Source organism: Streptopelia decaocto (genome assembly GCF_964273445.1).
Source record: "Streptopelia decaocto genome assembly, contig: HAP1_SCAFFOLD_110, whole genome shotgun sequence".
Lineage (NCBI taxonomy): Eukaryota > Metazoa > Chordata > Aves > Columbiformes > Columbidae > Streptopelia > Streptopelia decaocto.
The window spans coordinates 204,349-220,122 of NW_028117287.1; the positions used below are offsets into that span (position 1 = coordinate 204,349).

The following is a 15,774-nucleotide window of genomic DNA, read 5'->3' on the forward strand; positions in this document are numbered from 1 at the left end:
TTTCTTGCTCATATGTTTGCGAGAAGTTTTGGAAGAAGAGCCAAACCTTCAGGCCCTGCACTGAGGAGATCACCTTTCTATCTGGAAAGGCTGTTGTGAGGCCAGCTCTGTCACAGCAGTGCCCATTGCCTGCCTGCACCCACAGGACTGACACACAGCAAGACGGTGACCAAGCTGCCAGAGCACTCAGGCCTTGCACCAGCACAAGGGATGAGAAGGAGAGTGTGGGAGTGGAACCAGAACAGCTCTGGAAGAACAAGTGCTGCTGCTCCCTGACAGGGCTGACATGATGGACTCTTTTCCCTTCCACCCATCATGGGAACCATCCCTGAAGCTTTAAAAAGGCATTGCAGGAAGGATATAGTGAAAAATGAGTCACTAAAGAGCTCTTTATTTTGTTTAAAGACAAGGAGACCACAGCTCTTCATTTAAACAACCAGTGGCTATAAAAGAAAAGCAGACAGAGAATTAGGAAAACGGACCACAACATTATCACAATAAAAACCCTACTAACAACAACAGACAATCCAGATGAAAGGCTGGGTCTGTAGTTACATTAAAACAACTATGCAGAAGTAGATGAGCAGTTTCTTGATTCAGAAAACCATCCAGTCATCAGTTTCCTCAGGGCATCCTTGAGCTGCAGGTTCCTCATGCTGTAGATGAGGGGGTTCACTGCTGGAGGAACCACCGAGTACAGAACAGACACCACCAGGTCCAGGGATGGGGAGGAGATGGAAGGGGGCTTCAGGTAGGCAAACATGGCAGTGCTGATGAACAGGGAGACCACGGCCAGGTGAGGGAGGCAGGTGGAAAAGGCTTTGTGCCGTCCCTGCTCAGAGGGGATCCTCAGCACGGCCCTGAAGATCTGCACATAGGACACCACAATGAACACAAAACACATAAAAGCTAAACAGGCACTGACCACAATAAGGCCAATTTCCCTGAGGTAGGAGTGTGAGCAGGAGAGCTTGAGGATCTGGGGGATTTCACAGAAGTACTGGCCCAGGACATTGCCCTTGCAGAGTGGCAGTGAAAATGTATTGGCCGTGTGCAGCAGAGAATAGAGAAACCCAGTGGCCCAGGCAGCTGCTGCCATGTGGACACAAGCTCTGCTGCCCAGGAGGGTCCCGTAGTGCAGGGGTTTGCAGATGGCAACGTAGCGGTCGTAGGACATGACCGTGAGAAGAAAATACTCGGTTGAAATGGAAAAGACAAACAAAAAAAGCTGTGCAATACATCCTCTGTAGGAGATGGTCCTGGTGTCCCAGAGGGAATTGGCCATGGACTTGGGTACAATGGTGGAGATGGAGCCCAGGTCGAGGAGGGCGAGGTTGAGCAGGAAGAAGTACATGGGGGTGTGGAGGTGCTGGTCCCAGGCTATGGTGGTGATGATGAGGCCGTTGCCCAGGAGGGCAGCCAGGTAGATGCCCAGGAAGAGCCAGAAGTGCAAGAGCTGCAGCTCCCGTGTGTCTGCGAACGGCAGGAGGAGGAACTGGGTGATGGAGCTGCTGTTGGACATTGGCTGCCTGTGGGCATGAGGACCTGTGCAAGGAGGAAAGACAGTTACATGTTACGGGTGACTTCTCTAAGGAAAATAAACATGCTGTTTCTCATTGAAAATCCCCTCCCTGATGGAGGGATGTTTCCGCTCATTCTCTCTTTCTACTAAGTTTGAATAACAGTTCATCAGAGTTTAAAATGCAGCTTGGGCATCTAGATACCATGAACACACCTCTGGGTCAAGATCCCCTGTGCTGGTGTCAGAACAAAAACTGACCCACACTCCCACCCCAACCCCAGAGAGCAAGAGCACCAGGGACAGGTGGAGAAACAGGGAAGGACACTGCAGTGCTACCAGAAAATAAAGCAAGGACAGAAAGACAGACGGGCATGCTGTGGAACCTTCTCCTGACCCGGCTGTGCTGCTGCCACTCACATAATGACACTGGAGAGCAAGTACTTTTAGCATCTTTTTTGTGTACCACGTTGCAAGAACCCTTCATCTGGAGGTCCAGCTGCTAAGGTGGAGACTCGTGACCTGGACCCCATGGCTTTGAGGCAGAGGGTCTGCTGGGGATGAGAGGAGACCAGGGGTTGCACTGGGAAATGTGTCTGCGCTGCAGTGGATGGCAGGGGGTCCTGAATCCCCTCCCCAGCATTTCTCGTCCATCTCCCTCTCCCTGCCCATGTCTGTGCTGCCTGCAGCTGTGTGTCTGTCCCTGGGTCTGCTCCCTGTCAGTGTCACAGACCCCGTCCCCCCCGCTGTGTGCTCAGCTCTGTCCTGCTCACACCTCCTGGCACTGCCCAGGGGCAGCTCTGTGTGTGCAGGGGCTCAGGAGCAGCTCAGACAAGTCCTAACGAGAACTGGGGTCTCAGTGTCTTCTCCAAAGAGAGAAATAAATCCCCATCTCCCACTGCACACCCAGACGAGCAAGAGTGGAAAACTGAAAGCACAGACTCCTTCCCTTGCAGCTGTTCCTGTCTTGATGTCATTGTTCAGAAGGACCCTCTGCCATGTCTGTGGCGTGATCTGGAGCTCTGAGCAGCCCTGACCCACACAGCCCCCTTCAACCCCACAAGCTCCCTGCCTGCCCTGCCGGGGGTCACTCCTTTCCCCCACAGCTGCTGCCATGGGATCTCCCGGGCAGGCTGAGCGCTGACCCTGGCAGGCGGCAGAGTCCCTGCCCGGCACAGCCCTGGGGTGCAGGGACCCTGCTCTGCAGGACAGCCCTGGGCACCCCTGGGTGCTCACCCGGCTTCACAGCTGTTCAACGTGGCCTGACAAGAGCCCCGTCCTTACAGATCCCACAAGAGGTTCCTGTGCCAGGTTTAGGAGATGCCTCCAGGAGCTACAGCTGCACTGCCCTGCACCAGAGACTTACCATGGCAAGGGCTACAAAGGTTTCTCCTCCAGTGAGCTCTCAGTCATCCTCCCAGTCCTGACCACCTTTAATCTCTCTCTGCCTTGCTCATCTCCTGAGATCCCCAGGCAGAGCCCTCAGCCCTGCTGCGTGTGCAGAGGAGCTGCTCCTGGGCAGAGCTGTCTCTCTGCAGCGCTGCCGCTGCCATGAGCTCCCTGTGTCCCAGGAGCCCAGCCCAGCTCAGCAGCACAGGTGCAGCCCAAGGCGCTTTAATGACCCCTCTGGTGGGTTTGCTGCTGAGTCCATGAACTTCAGACCCTGAGGAGAAGCTGAAGAAACTTCTCAAGAAGTCAAAGTCAGATGCAAACTCCAAAGTTTCTTGTAATGTTAATGGGTCCCACTGAGGGACACAACTGAGAAACTGTCCCAGGGTCTGTTTAGAGCAGAAAACTGGAGGCAGTCATGACAGGTCAGGAAAAGCAATGTAAAGGTTTCTCTGATGCTCAGTAAACCTGGATGTGTTTCATTAACCAAAGGACCAAACCTTGACTCCCCTTTGGAAATCAGATCCTATCCCTCCGACGTTGTCCAGGGCCCTTCCTGGGACAGTGTGATGTGGGGCTGTGCAAGGCCAAGGGCAGGACTATGGTCCCATACCTATCAGGTTCCTGGCTAGGGACAAGGAGGCCATGAGGCCCCTGTGCTGGAAGGACAAGGTGTCTCCTCACAGGCACCAGAGGTGCAGACAACAGCCATAGCCAAGGCGAGAAGGAGCTCATATCTGGTGGGGCTTTCAGCCTCTTTACATCCCGTGATCATCTCCACGACAGCCTGTCCTGTGCTGTGACATTCCCTGCACCTCTTTCCCTGCAGGCTGGAGACATCCCCCCTGCTGCCCACCTTGCTCTTGTCTGAGCACCTTCCTTCCTTTGCTGAGGTCTCTCCATCCTCCCCAGCTGGTCCTTGAAGCACAAAGCCTTGGGCTGATGCAGACTCCCTCTGGTGACCTGCTCCCCCACAGCACTGCCCTTCCACTCACATTCCTTTCTGCTCATGTCCAGCCTGGAACTCCCCAGCTGCACTTTGGGCCATTATTTCGTTCTCATGCTCTTTCCCACTATGCAGAAACCTCCACCACCTCTGTAACCACCCTTCAAGCACTCTCAGGCTATTCCTACACTGCTGCAGCCTCCCCAGCGCTGCTGGGCCAAAGCAGCCCAGGTCCCTCAGCACCCCACACCATGTGCACAGGGTGCTGAACCTGCCTTGGCAGAGCCCTGCACTCTCCAGTTCCTCCCTGCTTCTCCAAACTGGGAAGCCGCACACTGGCACACACCCGTGTGTGTGGGGTCACACCAGTGCTGAACCGAATGGGGTGAGAACTGCAGGTGTCTGGGTCCCCACGCTCCTCCTCATGCAGCCCTGTGTGCAGCTGCCTTGTTCATGGTGAGCGTGCACCACGGGCTGGTGTGGGGACCTTGGAGTGCCCAGGCCCTTCTCCTCAGGGTCACTGCTCAGCGTGTCAGGTCCTGCTCTGTCCTGATGGATGGGGTTATTGTCCCACCCTGATACAGAACTGGCCACTTCCCCTTATCAAACCCTAACCTAGCTGAATCCCAGACTTCCTCAAAGTTGCTGCTCTCCCTGGACTGAAGCTCCATTTGCTCAGCTGTTAATGCTTGCATGCAGACGGCTTATCCTGATGAGGATGTCTCTCCCAAGATAACAGCATGAGGAGTTACAGGACACTATAAATAGCCCCTACTGGAGAAACTGTGGGGCCTTGGAGGTCTGGTACTTACAATGCCTGAGCTCTAGACTTAGAGGGGAAGTTTCCCTTCATGTGGTAGAGCAGCAGGAATCCATGGAGCTCTGCCTGGAGACAGACAATGTTAGATGAACGTTGAGGAGTCAGCATGAGAGGGCAGAACAACATGGGCAGTGTTGTGGTGACTGCACATCAGCTAGAGGCCCATTGATCAGGAATTGGAATTAGATGAGGCCTCCTTCAGACAAACGAAAGAAGCCTCATGTTTCCAGGGCCGTGTCATCGTGGAAGACCTAAGATATCCCAATATCTGCAAGGAACTAGCCATCCAGGAGTGTTTGGAGCTCATTGACAACATCTTCCTGACACGGGTGACTGAGGAGTCAGTGGGGTGAGGTGCCCTGTGGGACTTCACACTTACAAACCAGAAAGAGTTGGTCAGGATGGAACAGTCAGGGATGGGAAAGTGGAGCTGAGGCTCCTGGGAGATGAGAACAAGGCCAAGAGCAGGATTTCAGGAGAGCAAGCTTTGGCCTGCTGAGGGACCTGCTTGGGTCCTATGGGATATGACCTTGGTGTCTTCAGAGCTTTTCTCTCACATTTCCTCCCTCCTCTCTCCCACCTGCTGTTGTGCAGCGTTTTTTACCCTTTCTCAAATACAATATCCCAGAGGTGTTGCCAGCATCAGTGAGTGGCTCAGATTTGGCAAGGAGTGGGTCCATCTTGGAGCAGCTGAAATCAGCTCTGTCTGACATTGGTCAAACTCCTGTTGTCTTGTCAGAGAGGTGACAACTGTAGCACACCCACACTCACCCCCAGTTCCAAGACTTTGCCATGTAAGCCCAGTACAGGGTGACAATGTGTTATTTCTTGCAAACTACTTGATCATGGAGAAGAAATGGAAAAGATCTTCTGTGGGCAACTGAAGGAAGTCAACAGTCAATGAGCAGGTTCCTATGAGGAACTGTAATTTCCCTTGCATTCATTGACCATTCAAAGTGGCAGGTGCCAACACTCCAGAGGATCTTGGGCCAACTGCTTAACATGTCTGCCTGGTGGGCCAGCACGGGTGATGTTCACCTGGATCTGGAACTGGGAAACAAGGAAACCCTGGTGAGGGATGCGAACACCAGTGTCCACCTTGGCTGTTGTGACCAGGACACAGTGGGGTCCCAGGAACCAGAGGGGAGGGAGGAAGGCCAGCAGCAGAGCATAGGCTGGTGGGCTCTAGAGGAGAAGACTTTGTCATACTGGGGGATGGTGGGCAAAGGGGTGACATGGAAGTAGATCTGAAGGGTGAAGGAGCTCAGGAAATCTGATCAGCCTTACAGGACAGGCTGCTCCAAGCACAAGAATGATATCTCCAAGTACCCATGAACAGAAGCATTTATCTCGTGAGGCTGCTGGTCTGAACTGATGGAGCTCCAGGGAAAAAGGCAGCACACAGGAGGTGGGAGCAGGGGAAGCTGCAAAGGAGGAATTTAGAAACCTTGTCCATGGATGTGGGGATGATGACAAAGCTGCCCTGGACTTGATACCTGCAGGGGAAGGTCAGCAAGATGAGCTGACAGAGCTTAACTTGCAGTAAGAGAATAGACAGGGTGATCATGGGCCTGCTGCTGAACTTCATAAGAGTAGAATCAGACAGGACTGAGGTTCATCATGGCTTCTTTGCCTCCATCTTCACCAGCAAGGTCTCCTGGGACTTGGTTCCTGAAGGCAGGAGTCTGGAGAACACCCAGCAGTGGATGGGGCTCAAGTCAGGGGTGACCTGAGCAAACTCAGACACCATTACAGAACAGGAGATGGGTCACTTGACCAGTTCCCTGAACACAAGTATCGCTGTGCTGTGGCACCTGAGATTGCCAGGAACACCCACCTCTTGGTCCAGAGGAGTGTGACTCATCTTGAGGTGTCCTGGCCTGTCTCCTCACTCACATGGTGATTTAGGCACCCACTTTTCCAATATATTCAGTCTTTATCAGGAGATGCAACACATCAGTATGGACTGGAAGCTGCTGATGCCACCTGTTCTGGAAAGGGAGGGAAAGGCGAGCAGGGAAGGAAATAGAAGAAATTTGGTGTAACTGCTATTTATTGTGGAAATGCTCTCTGTTTGGCTATTCCTGAAATCTCTCTAATCATCCACACCCGACTTGAAGCCTTTAGGAAAATGATGCACAGAGCCTTGGCATTTGAGATTATTTTCGATGTTAGTGAGCCCTCTGCTGCCATGATCCTGAACTGTAGCTACTGAAAGAAGGAACAAACCTCCAATGAAGTGAAAGGCAGAAGCAAACCCCAAGTTTCTGCCATGTCAGCCCTTGATGCTTGTTCATCACCAGAATGGCTGAGCCCTGACCCCTGGGACCTGGTAGATTTTTCTCCAATGTTTTTCAAGGCTTTTCCTGTGGTCAGTGTGAGTGTTTTGTGTTTTGGTTGTGGGTTTTATGTTGTTGCTTTAACTGCAAGGCTCTGGTTTTCTGTGGAGTTGGAAATGTCTGTGAGCAAATCACAACTCATCCAGCTTCTTTCATTCACCTTGCAATGGTCACCAGTCACCTCAATGTCCCAGTCCCACACTTGCTTGAATCCTCTATTTAGATCCATACCCATCACTCCAGGAGGTTCATGGATCCACCAGGTACATGGATGATTCCTGAGGACCATCCAAGTGTGGGCAGTGTAAGAGAGGAGCAGAGCAGGGTCAGCTCATGGGCCATGACTGAGCACAGCCACCCCAGCAGCAGCCATTCCCCATCTCCCAGGCACAGCCATGCCCACAGGATAGAAATGTCACTGCCATACATGATTAGCCCAGAGAGGCCTTTCTTCCTTCCATATTCCCAGGAAAACCTTCCTCCTGTTCCTCCTCCACCTGCAGACATCAACTGCTTTCCATTTCTGGGCTCAGACATGGCTGGAAGGGTTCACTAAAGCCATCAGCCTGATCATTTGTGCAGAAAGGGCAGTCACAGGACAGCACCCAATCTATCAAAACTGATGCCGAGTGAAATGCCGTAAAGCCCTGATGAGTTCCCCCTGTGTCTGTGTCTCTCCTGGAAGGAGTCTGTCCTGAGAAGGGGATCCAGCTCCTGCCACTCTCTGCAGAAGCACATGAGCAGTGTCCATCACCTGGGGACACAAAGGGTGACGTTTGCCAGACCACCCTTCATCTGAACCACTTAGATGTGTGTTTGTGGATGAGGTAGGAAGCCTTATAGTGCAAATACCTATTTAATTGCTATTGCCAAAGAGGCGACCACAGATGCAGTGTATTATTATAAAAATATGTAAATATAAGCATATACGACTGACATTCCTAGACATATTACACAAACACTTGAAGGATTATTCATGCCTTTTAACACGATTATCCACAGAAGCCCCACCAGCTTTGCATCTCAGGAAATGAGATCCGGAGTTCAAGGGCAGGATGGTTTGGGCTCTGTGCTGGCATCTGGAAACTGAAACGTGCTCCCATCTCCCAGACCCTGCCCTCCTCAGTGAGGGTGTGAGACATTCTGCCAGAGAGGGCTGAACTCACAGCCGTGACCAGTATCTTATGTCCAACTGCAGCCAATGGTGTTCTGCCAGCTCAGGATTGGAGCTTCCATTGCTGGAGGTGTTTAAAAGACGTGCAGATGTGGCACTTTGGGATATGGTTTAGTGGTGGACTTGGCCGTGTTTGATTTACGGTTGGACTACATGTTCTTAAGGGTCTCTTCCAGCCTAAATGATTCTCTGATTCTCTGATTTGGGTTGAAACCATTTCAGTTCCATCACCTCCACGTTCCCTCAGAGGCTGCTGTTGTGTGGCACAGCTGTCCTGGCTCTCCAGGCAGGTTGGGCACTGGGTTGGTGTCTGCATTGGGAGTTTTCCCCTTCCTGGGGTAAAAGGCTGTTGAGCAGGGACAGTTGTAGAGATTTGGGTCACAGGGGTTTGCAGCAATCCTGTCAAACTCTGAGCAGGCTGAGCTTTGGAGCCCAGAGAAAACGGAGATGCTCTGAAGGATGTTTGTGAACAGTGGTGCTGTCACTAGTAACAGTAACAGGGAACTCCTCATTCACACTGATGATGACGATGATTTAAATCTCTTTAATTTCAGTCCTAACAGTCATTCTTGGTTTTCAAAACATCTACAACACCTCAGTAGTTGAGTCTTGAAAGAATTTCTTAGAACAATGCTTTTTCTCTCACTTCTTTTTTGTTTTAATCATTTGAAGAGTACACCTCTTGGACAGAATTACCCGAAAATTGTGCTTCTTTCATTATTTTTATACCTTTTAATTATTTCTTATGTGGTGTGATGTGGAGGTTGCATAGGAGAACAGTTTCTTTTTGAGACAAAGAAGGCCAAGGAACAGATCCCAGTTCAGTGCAAAGGCCCAAAGGAAGCCAGAATCTTTATGTGTGTGCACTGACACACACTGTCACCTGCATTTCCAGTCTCTGCAGTCCCAACTGTGCAGCAGAGTCTGGAGTTCTGAGCTCCCTTCATCTGCCCTGTGTGACACGTGTAAAATGGGACTACCCCAGTCCAATGGCTGGTTTTGATTCTCTTCACAGCGTGAAGCACCACATGGGTCAGGAAACAAGCCAGGATACCCAACCAGGACTCACATACCCTTCATGTAGATTTTAGGTGTTCCCTGGCATCTCAGCAGACATGTCATGCTGATATCTGGGTGCAAGGAGCTGGTCAAGAGCCTCGTCTCCACTTCTATAATGATGGATTTGTGTCTGGCTGATGTACACACTCTGTACATGGATGCTGACACCTGTTGAGCAACCTGCTCTGAAAGGGTTAACAACAGAGGCTGTTCTTTCTGGAGAGGCATTAGGACAGCAAAAAATAAGATCTTGGCTCAGGGCAAAAGTAAAAGGATGGAAAAGATGTGGTCAAGACTGTTTGGGGGCACTTGTAAAGCAGCCTTGCACCTCATGTGAATTATTCCTGTGGTAAGGGAGAACCTGAGAGCTTTGTCTAAACTGAAAACATGAAGGGGATGAAAGGACAGAGTCATTCAGGCTGGATGGGACCTCAGGAGGTGTCTTGACCAACCTCCTGCTCACAGCAGGGTCAGACCAGATTACTCAGGGCTTGATCCAGACACATCTTGGTCACTTTCTGGGACAGAGTGGGTGTGCACTCCTTGGAAACAGCTTCCAGTGCTTGACTGTCCTCATGACTGGAAAGTTTCTCCCTTTCTACAGCACCTTTCCAAGCCCAACCATCCAGATTGGTTTTACCCATCTACTTGCACACTGACACAGACCATAATATCCTACCTTGGGCACAAGAATATTGTGGGGGATGATGCTGAATCCCTTGCTGACTTCCAGGTAACAGACCACCAATGGTAACAGACCATCAATGTTCTCCCCACATCCACAACCCTGTCCTTTCCTCACAGAAAGCAAAGAGGATGGACAGGCACAACCTGCCCTGGGTAAACCCCGTCACCTTCTCTTCCAGACACCCAGAAATGGGGTCCCAGTGGACATGTTCTGGGGCACAGCCCTTAGTTCCCCTGCTCACCCATTGGCCATTTTGAAAAGTGCACACACTGTGTGAGAGCTGCCAGTGGTCAGGGAGTCCCCCCAGTCTCCATGAGCTTTCCAAGATGGTGGAGAGTGGCCTCACTGTGACATGGTCCTGCTGTCCCAGCTCCTGGGATGCTGCCCCTGCTGTCCCATAGACTGGAAAGGATTGTGTTAGTTCCAGTGACCCCTGACCTTATCCCCATGCACTGCTGGTTGTTCTGCCACCAGTCACAGAGGCCTGGGAGTCCTTGCTGGAGAAGAGGGAGAACAAGAGGACACAAAGATTCTCATCTCTTATTAAATTCATCAGTGTCCACACAGTGTCTTTGTTTCTCCTTTGACTGTTCCTGCAGTAGTAACAGCTCATTATGGGGTCCTTGAATTGCCTTACAGGTTTGGACTGAGTTTTGATCTGGACTGTTGCTGTGCTTGGCGGCTGCTGTCCTTGAGACAAGATGAACTAACTTCTGCCACCCTGCCTGGCAGTTTATTCCATCCATGTCACAGCTCTGTCTGCAGCACTGACAGCTCCAGCTCCCCCAGTCAGGTCCCTGGCTGAGGACATTGCCTCACATCTGGGCTGAACCACCCCAGCTGTGGCACCAGCCCAGCTCTGACCTGCACAAGAAACCTGGTACCAAGTGTCCAAGGCCCCATGTGTGCAAAGGCTTTGCCTCAGAGCACAGACATGACATGGCCAAAGACTGACGAAAGTCTCTCTAGACCTAGGAGTGTAAAACCAGAAGAAAATGCCTAAAGTCATTCAACTGAAGATATTCCTTCCCCAGTTTGCAGAAATTAGATACTTTGCTGTAACATTCCTGGTGTCCTGTCTAATGATGGGACAAGAAAGATGATTGCATACAAAGTTATTTTTCAGAATAAAACATACAATGCTGGAAAGAAGTATCTCTGAAGAGGAGAGGGAATCAATATCACTGATTACTTCAACTTCAAAGTTGTGCCCCTGGAGCCCCAGAGGCACCTGGAGGAGCCCAGAGCGGACAGAGAAAGGGACATCATGGGCTGCTCCTGTGCTGCTGAGCTGGGCTGGGCTCCTGGGACACAGGGAGCTCATGGCAAGCGGCAGCACTGCAGAGAGACAGCTTTGCCCAGGAGCAGCTCCTCTGCACACGCAGCAGGGCAGAGGGCTCTGCCTGCAGCACCGACGGCACAGGAGCCAGGCACAGAGAGATTAAAGGCAGTGTGGGGTGGTTGGTTGCTGAGGATTCAAGGAGACAAATCACAGTTCTAACACGGTAAGTCTCTGGCTGTAGGACAGTGCAGCTGCATTTCCTGGAGGGAGACCCTAAGCTGGTACATCCCACAATTTACAATTTATCTGTCAGGGTTCTCACAGTATCTCTGTTGTAGAGAAGAACACACTCCAGAGCAGTGCTTCCCTGCTGCACTGTCAGAGGGACAGGGAATGATGACAACTTCTGCTGAGGGTGACTGCAGGGGGAGCACCCAGGGGTGCCCAGGGCTGTCCTGCAGAGCAGGGTCCCTGTCTGGGGGAGATCCCCATGGTGCTGTGAGGACAAGCTGTGGGGGGAAGAAGCATCCCCGATAAGGGCAGGAAAGGTGCTTCTGCTGTGGAGAGGGTGCTGTGTGGGTCAGGGCTGCTCACACATCCAGATCACCCCCAGGATTTTTCTAAGGCGATGCCCAATGATAAGATCATTGCAAGGTTTATCAGACAGATAAGGAGCTTTCCTGAGCCTGTCTTTTCAGTTTGCTCTCCCAAGGGGTGGGGGGGGGGCAGCAAAGGATAAAATGAAAATGAGCTCTCATGCTTAAACAAGTCACTGAGACTCCTGAACTGCAACTCTGAGTGATCAGTACATCTGCCAGAAGGCTCATGACGTCCCTTCCCCACCCCTCAGCACCTGCATCACCTTGGCTGGACCCGTCAGCCTTAGTCTGACCTGTCCTGTTTTCCAGCCTGCAGACAGGAAGATGCCCCCAGGCAGTGCCCTGTGAACAGGCAGGATCTGTAGGGCCAGGGGGAGAGCACAGAGGGTGGGATGGTCTGTGAGCACTGACAGGGAAGAGACATGGACAGGGAAACACCTCCCAGGGGAGAATCTCCAGGCAGCAGGGAAATGATCAGAAATGAGAGGAAACTAAACCCGGAATTGTTATGGGAGGGAGAACAGAGAAAAGTCTCTGTGATCCCCTGCAGTGCAGATCCCTCCTGTGAGCAGCCCCCTGGCCTCCTGTCCCACCCAGCAAAGCCTCTGCCCTCAGGGCCGGGGGCTCCAAGGCATGAAGCAGCTCCTGTGCAGCCAGAGCTCCAGTTCCTCTGCAGAGCACAGGGGCTGAGAGCAGCTGCCCGGCAGTGTTGGTGTGTGGGAGGTGGCTGCACAGCTGCAGATGGGGGACGCTGTCTGAGTGCCCGGCTGCCTCTGCCCTGGCCTCTCTCACACCCACCCTCACTGCATTTTCCTTCTTGCTCTCCTGCTCTGGGTCACTGCTGTTGGGATCTTGTTCTTGCTGTCAGGCTCTCTGGGGATGGCAGTTTCAGCTGCAGAGTCACAGCCTGATCTTGTGGGTCCTTTCCTGCAGATGTGTCCGTGGGAACACGTGTCCCAGCTTTGCTCTGACCTGTGGGGCTGTGGGCAATGAAGTCTGTGGGGTTGAATTTCCCTGAATCAAATGCCATCATTCAGACCCTTGGCTATCTGCATGAGGTTTCCTTCCCAGCTGTGAGCTTCCCTCTGGGATGCAAACCCATCCTATAGCAACTTTGTGTTATCTGAACGCCCCAAGGAGAAGCGCAGAGATGATGTGACAGTCAAAATGCTGTTTGGTTTGTGAAATGAGCTACTTGTTCCTTGGGCTAAATGTGGGCTGCTGAGACCTTAGAAAACAGTGAGATGTGTAGTGGTCTGAGGTGGATCCCTCTGCTCTCAGCAGTGTCTGGTGGCTTTTCAGGGTAACATGGGAGTGTGATCAGCCTCCATCTCAGAAAGATGCCAGCCCAGGGCAGCTGGAGCAAGAGAGAGGGACAGACCAGCTCCCCTCACTCTGCACTAAGCCACAGGCATCCTCTTGCCTTGCAGGACTCGCTCTGTTCTCCGTGAGTGCAGCAGAAATGCTGAGGGTTTCTGACACCCAAGAACATTCCCCAGGGTGAGAGGGGAGAAGAAGCTGTAAAAAACCCTAAACCTCTCAAACTGCCTTCTGCCACCTCATTTCCTTATCCCTGGGAGTGCAGATGCTGACAGGTATTTCTGGACCAGGAGCAGCTCCATGTGACAAAGCTGAACGCCAGGACTGTCCCCTGCCCCCATTCCCATGACCCCACTGCTGCAGAGCAGGGCTGACTCCTCTGCAGCTAGCGGGCACAGGCCCTGCTCCTCACGGCACCTCCAGCCAGCACCACCCAGGGCTCAGACACCGAGCTGAGGGAAGGTCTGGAAAAGGACAAGGGGGTGTGGAGCAGGGGGAGGGTGTATGAGAGATGATTTCGACTCTGCTCAGAGAAGCCTCCCCTAACGTCTCACTGTCTTTTCCTTCTGTAACAGTGCCCTGTGCTTGGAGGTAGCAAATGTCCAACAGCAGCTCCATCACCCAGTTCCTCCTCCTGCCATTCACAGACACACAGGAGCTGCAGCTCTTGCACTTCTGGCTCTTCCTGGGCATCTACCTGGCTGCCCTCCTGGGCAACGGCCTCATCATCACCACCATAGCCTGGGACCAGCACCTGCACACCCCCATGTACTTCTTCCTGCTCAACCTCACCCTCCTCGACCTGGGCTGCATCTCCACCATTGTCCCCAAGTCCACGGCCAATTCCCTCTGGAACACCAGGGCCATCTCCTACACAGGATGTGCTGCCCAAGTGTTTCTGGTTGTCTTTTTAGCTTCAGCAGAGTATTGTCTCCTCACAGTCATGTCGTACGACCGCTACGTTGCCATCTGCAAACCCCTGCACTACGGGACCCTCCTGGGCAGCAGAGCTTGTGTCCACATGGCAGCAGCTGCCTGGGCCACTGGGTTTCTCAATGCTCTGCTGCACACGGCCAATACATTTTCACTGCCACTCTGCAAGGGCAATGCTGTGGACCAGTTCTTCTGTGAAATCCCCCAGATCCTCGAGCTCTCCTGCTCAGACACCTACCTCAGGGAAGTTTGGTTTCTGGTGGTTTCTTTCTTAGTAGTCTTCAGCTGTTTTGTTTTCATTTTCTTCTCCTATGTGCAGATCTTCAGGGCCGTGCTGAGGATCCCCTCTGAGCAGGGACGGCACAAAGCCTTTTCCACCTGCCTCCCTCACCTGGCTGTGGTCTCCCTGGTTGTCAGCACTATCATATTTTCCCACCTGAAGCCCCCCTCCATCTCCTCCCCATCCCTGGATCTGGTGGTGTCTGTTCTGTACTCGGTGCTGCCTTCAGCAGTGAACCCCCTCATCTACAGTATGAGGAACAAGGAGATCAAGGACTCAGTGTGGCAACTAATGAATGGCTGTTTTATGAAGCAATAAACTGCCCATAATCTTCTGCTTAGCATATATAATGTAAATCATTTTCTCACTGAGTGGTTGTGCCCATGTCCACTGGACACCCTAGAGAATCTGCTGCAGGTCAATCGTCATGGACCGGCCTCTCACAACCACCATTTCCAGCACTGGCTTCTCACTTCAGCTTGAAGAGGTTCTTTGTCCCTCCCTGGCAGCACAACTAATGAGTAGGTCAGATGTCCATGTTTGCGTTGTGTAGACAAGATGTAAACAAACGCATAAAGTGCTTCTGAGGTGATGAACCCGAGTGTACAGAAACACCATCAGCTATTCCTTGGGGCTCCATGAAGGTCAGTGGGACAGACAGCGTCTTGATGTGATCTCATGGTGAGAGTAACATCCTTTAGGGAACCACCTGAATGTAGCACTGGGATGTGCTTCCTGGAACTGAAGTTCCCATGTCCATTCTTTATGCCATGGGGCATCTCATGTAAGTGCAGAGAAGGGTGACAAATGGCAGGGCTGAGGTGCCTCCCAGCCTCCTGGAGTGGCAGGAGGAGGTCAGAGAGACACAGTGACTCCTGCATCTGTGTGTACAAGGGAAACACTCTGTTTCTCAACATCCATGGGTGCATAAGGAGTCCATCGTGAGGTTACTTCTCTCCGGTCAGGCTAAAGACCACAAGAAGTCTGATGGGTTGGGGTCCCTGCCTGCAGAGCAGTTTCTGAGATAGTCGAGCTTTCCATGATAGTGGGAAGAGGCTGGAGAGAGGAGAAAAATAATAACTGAAAAGGACAACTTGGGAGGTGCATTCTGGATATCAGGAGGAAGAAACGTCAGTGGAAGGGCAGTGCTGCGGTGCAGGAGGTCACCCAGAGGCCGTCGGGATCAGCCCGTGGCTTTGTGTTTCAACAAACAGCCAGTGAGGGTGCAGTGAATGAGGCACGAACTCTCGGGAAGGTGCAATGAGAGACATTTATTACAAACTCAGGCTTGCATTTATACTTGCTATGATTCTTGCTCAAGCATTTGCTGATTTGCAAAGTGAGTCATTACATAAACGATATATTTTGTGTTCCCACCAAAGTTACTGCCATAAACACAGGTTTTGTCTGTCATAAGCTATCCCTC

General features: G+C 52.0%; 1 protein-coding gene across 1 annotated transcript; it reads right to left on the reverse strand.

Annotated features, from left to right (window-relative positions):
- Positions 1-487: 487 nt before the first annotated feature.
- On the reverse strand, positions 488-2,968 carry LOC309451817 (olfactory receptor 14A16-like). Its single transcript, XM_082076512.1, has 2 exons — positions 2,886-2,968; positions 488-1,545 (listed from the first exon to the last, which is right to left on the reverse strand). Exon 2 carries the CDS (start codon positions 1,520-1,522, stop codon positions 566-568), a length of 957 nt encoding a protein of 318 aa, XP_081932638.1. The 5' UTR covers positions 1,523-1,545; positions 2,886-2,968; the 3' UTR covers positions 488-565.
- Between the last annotated feature and the right edge of the window lie 12,806 nt (positions 2,969-15,774).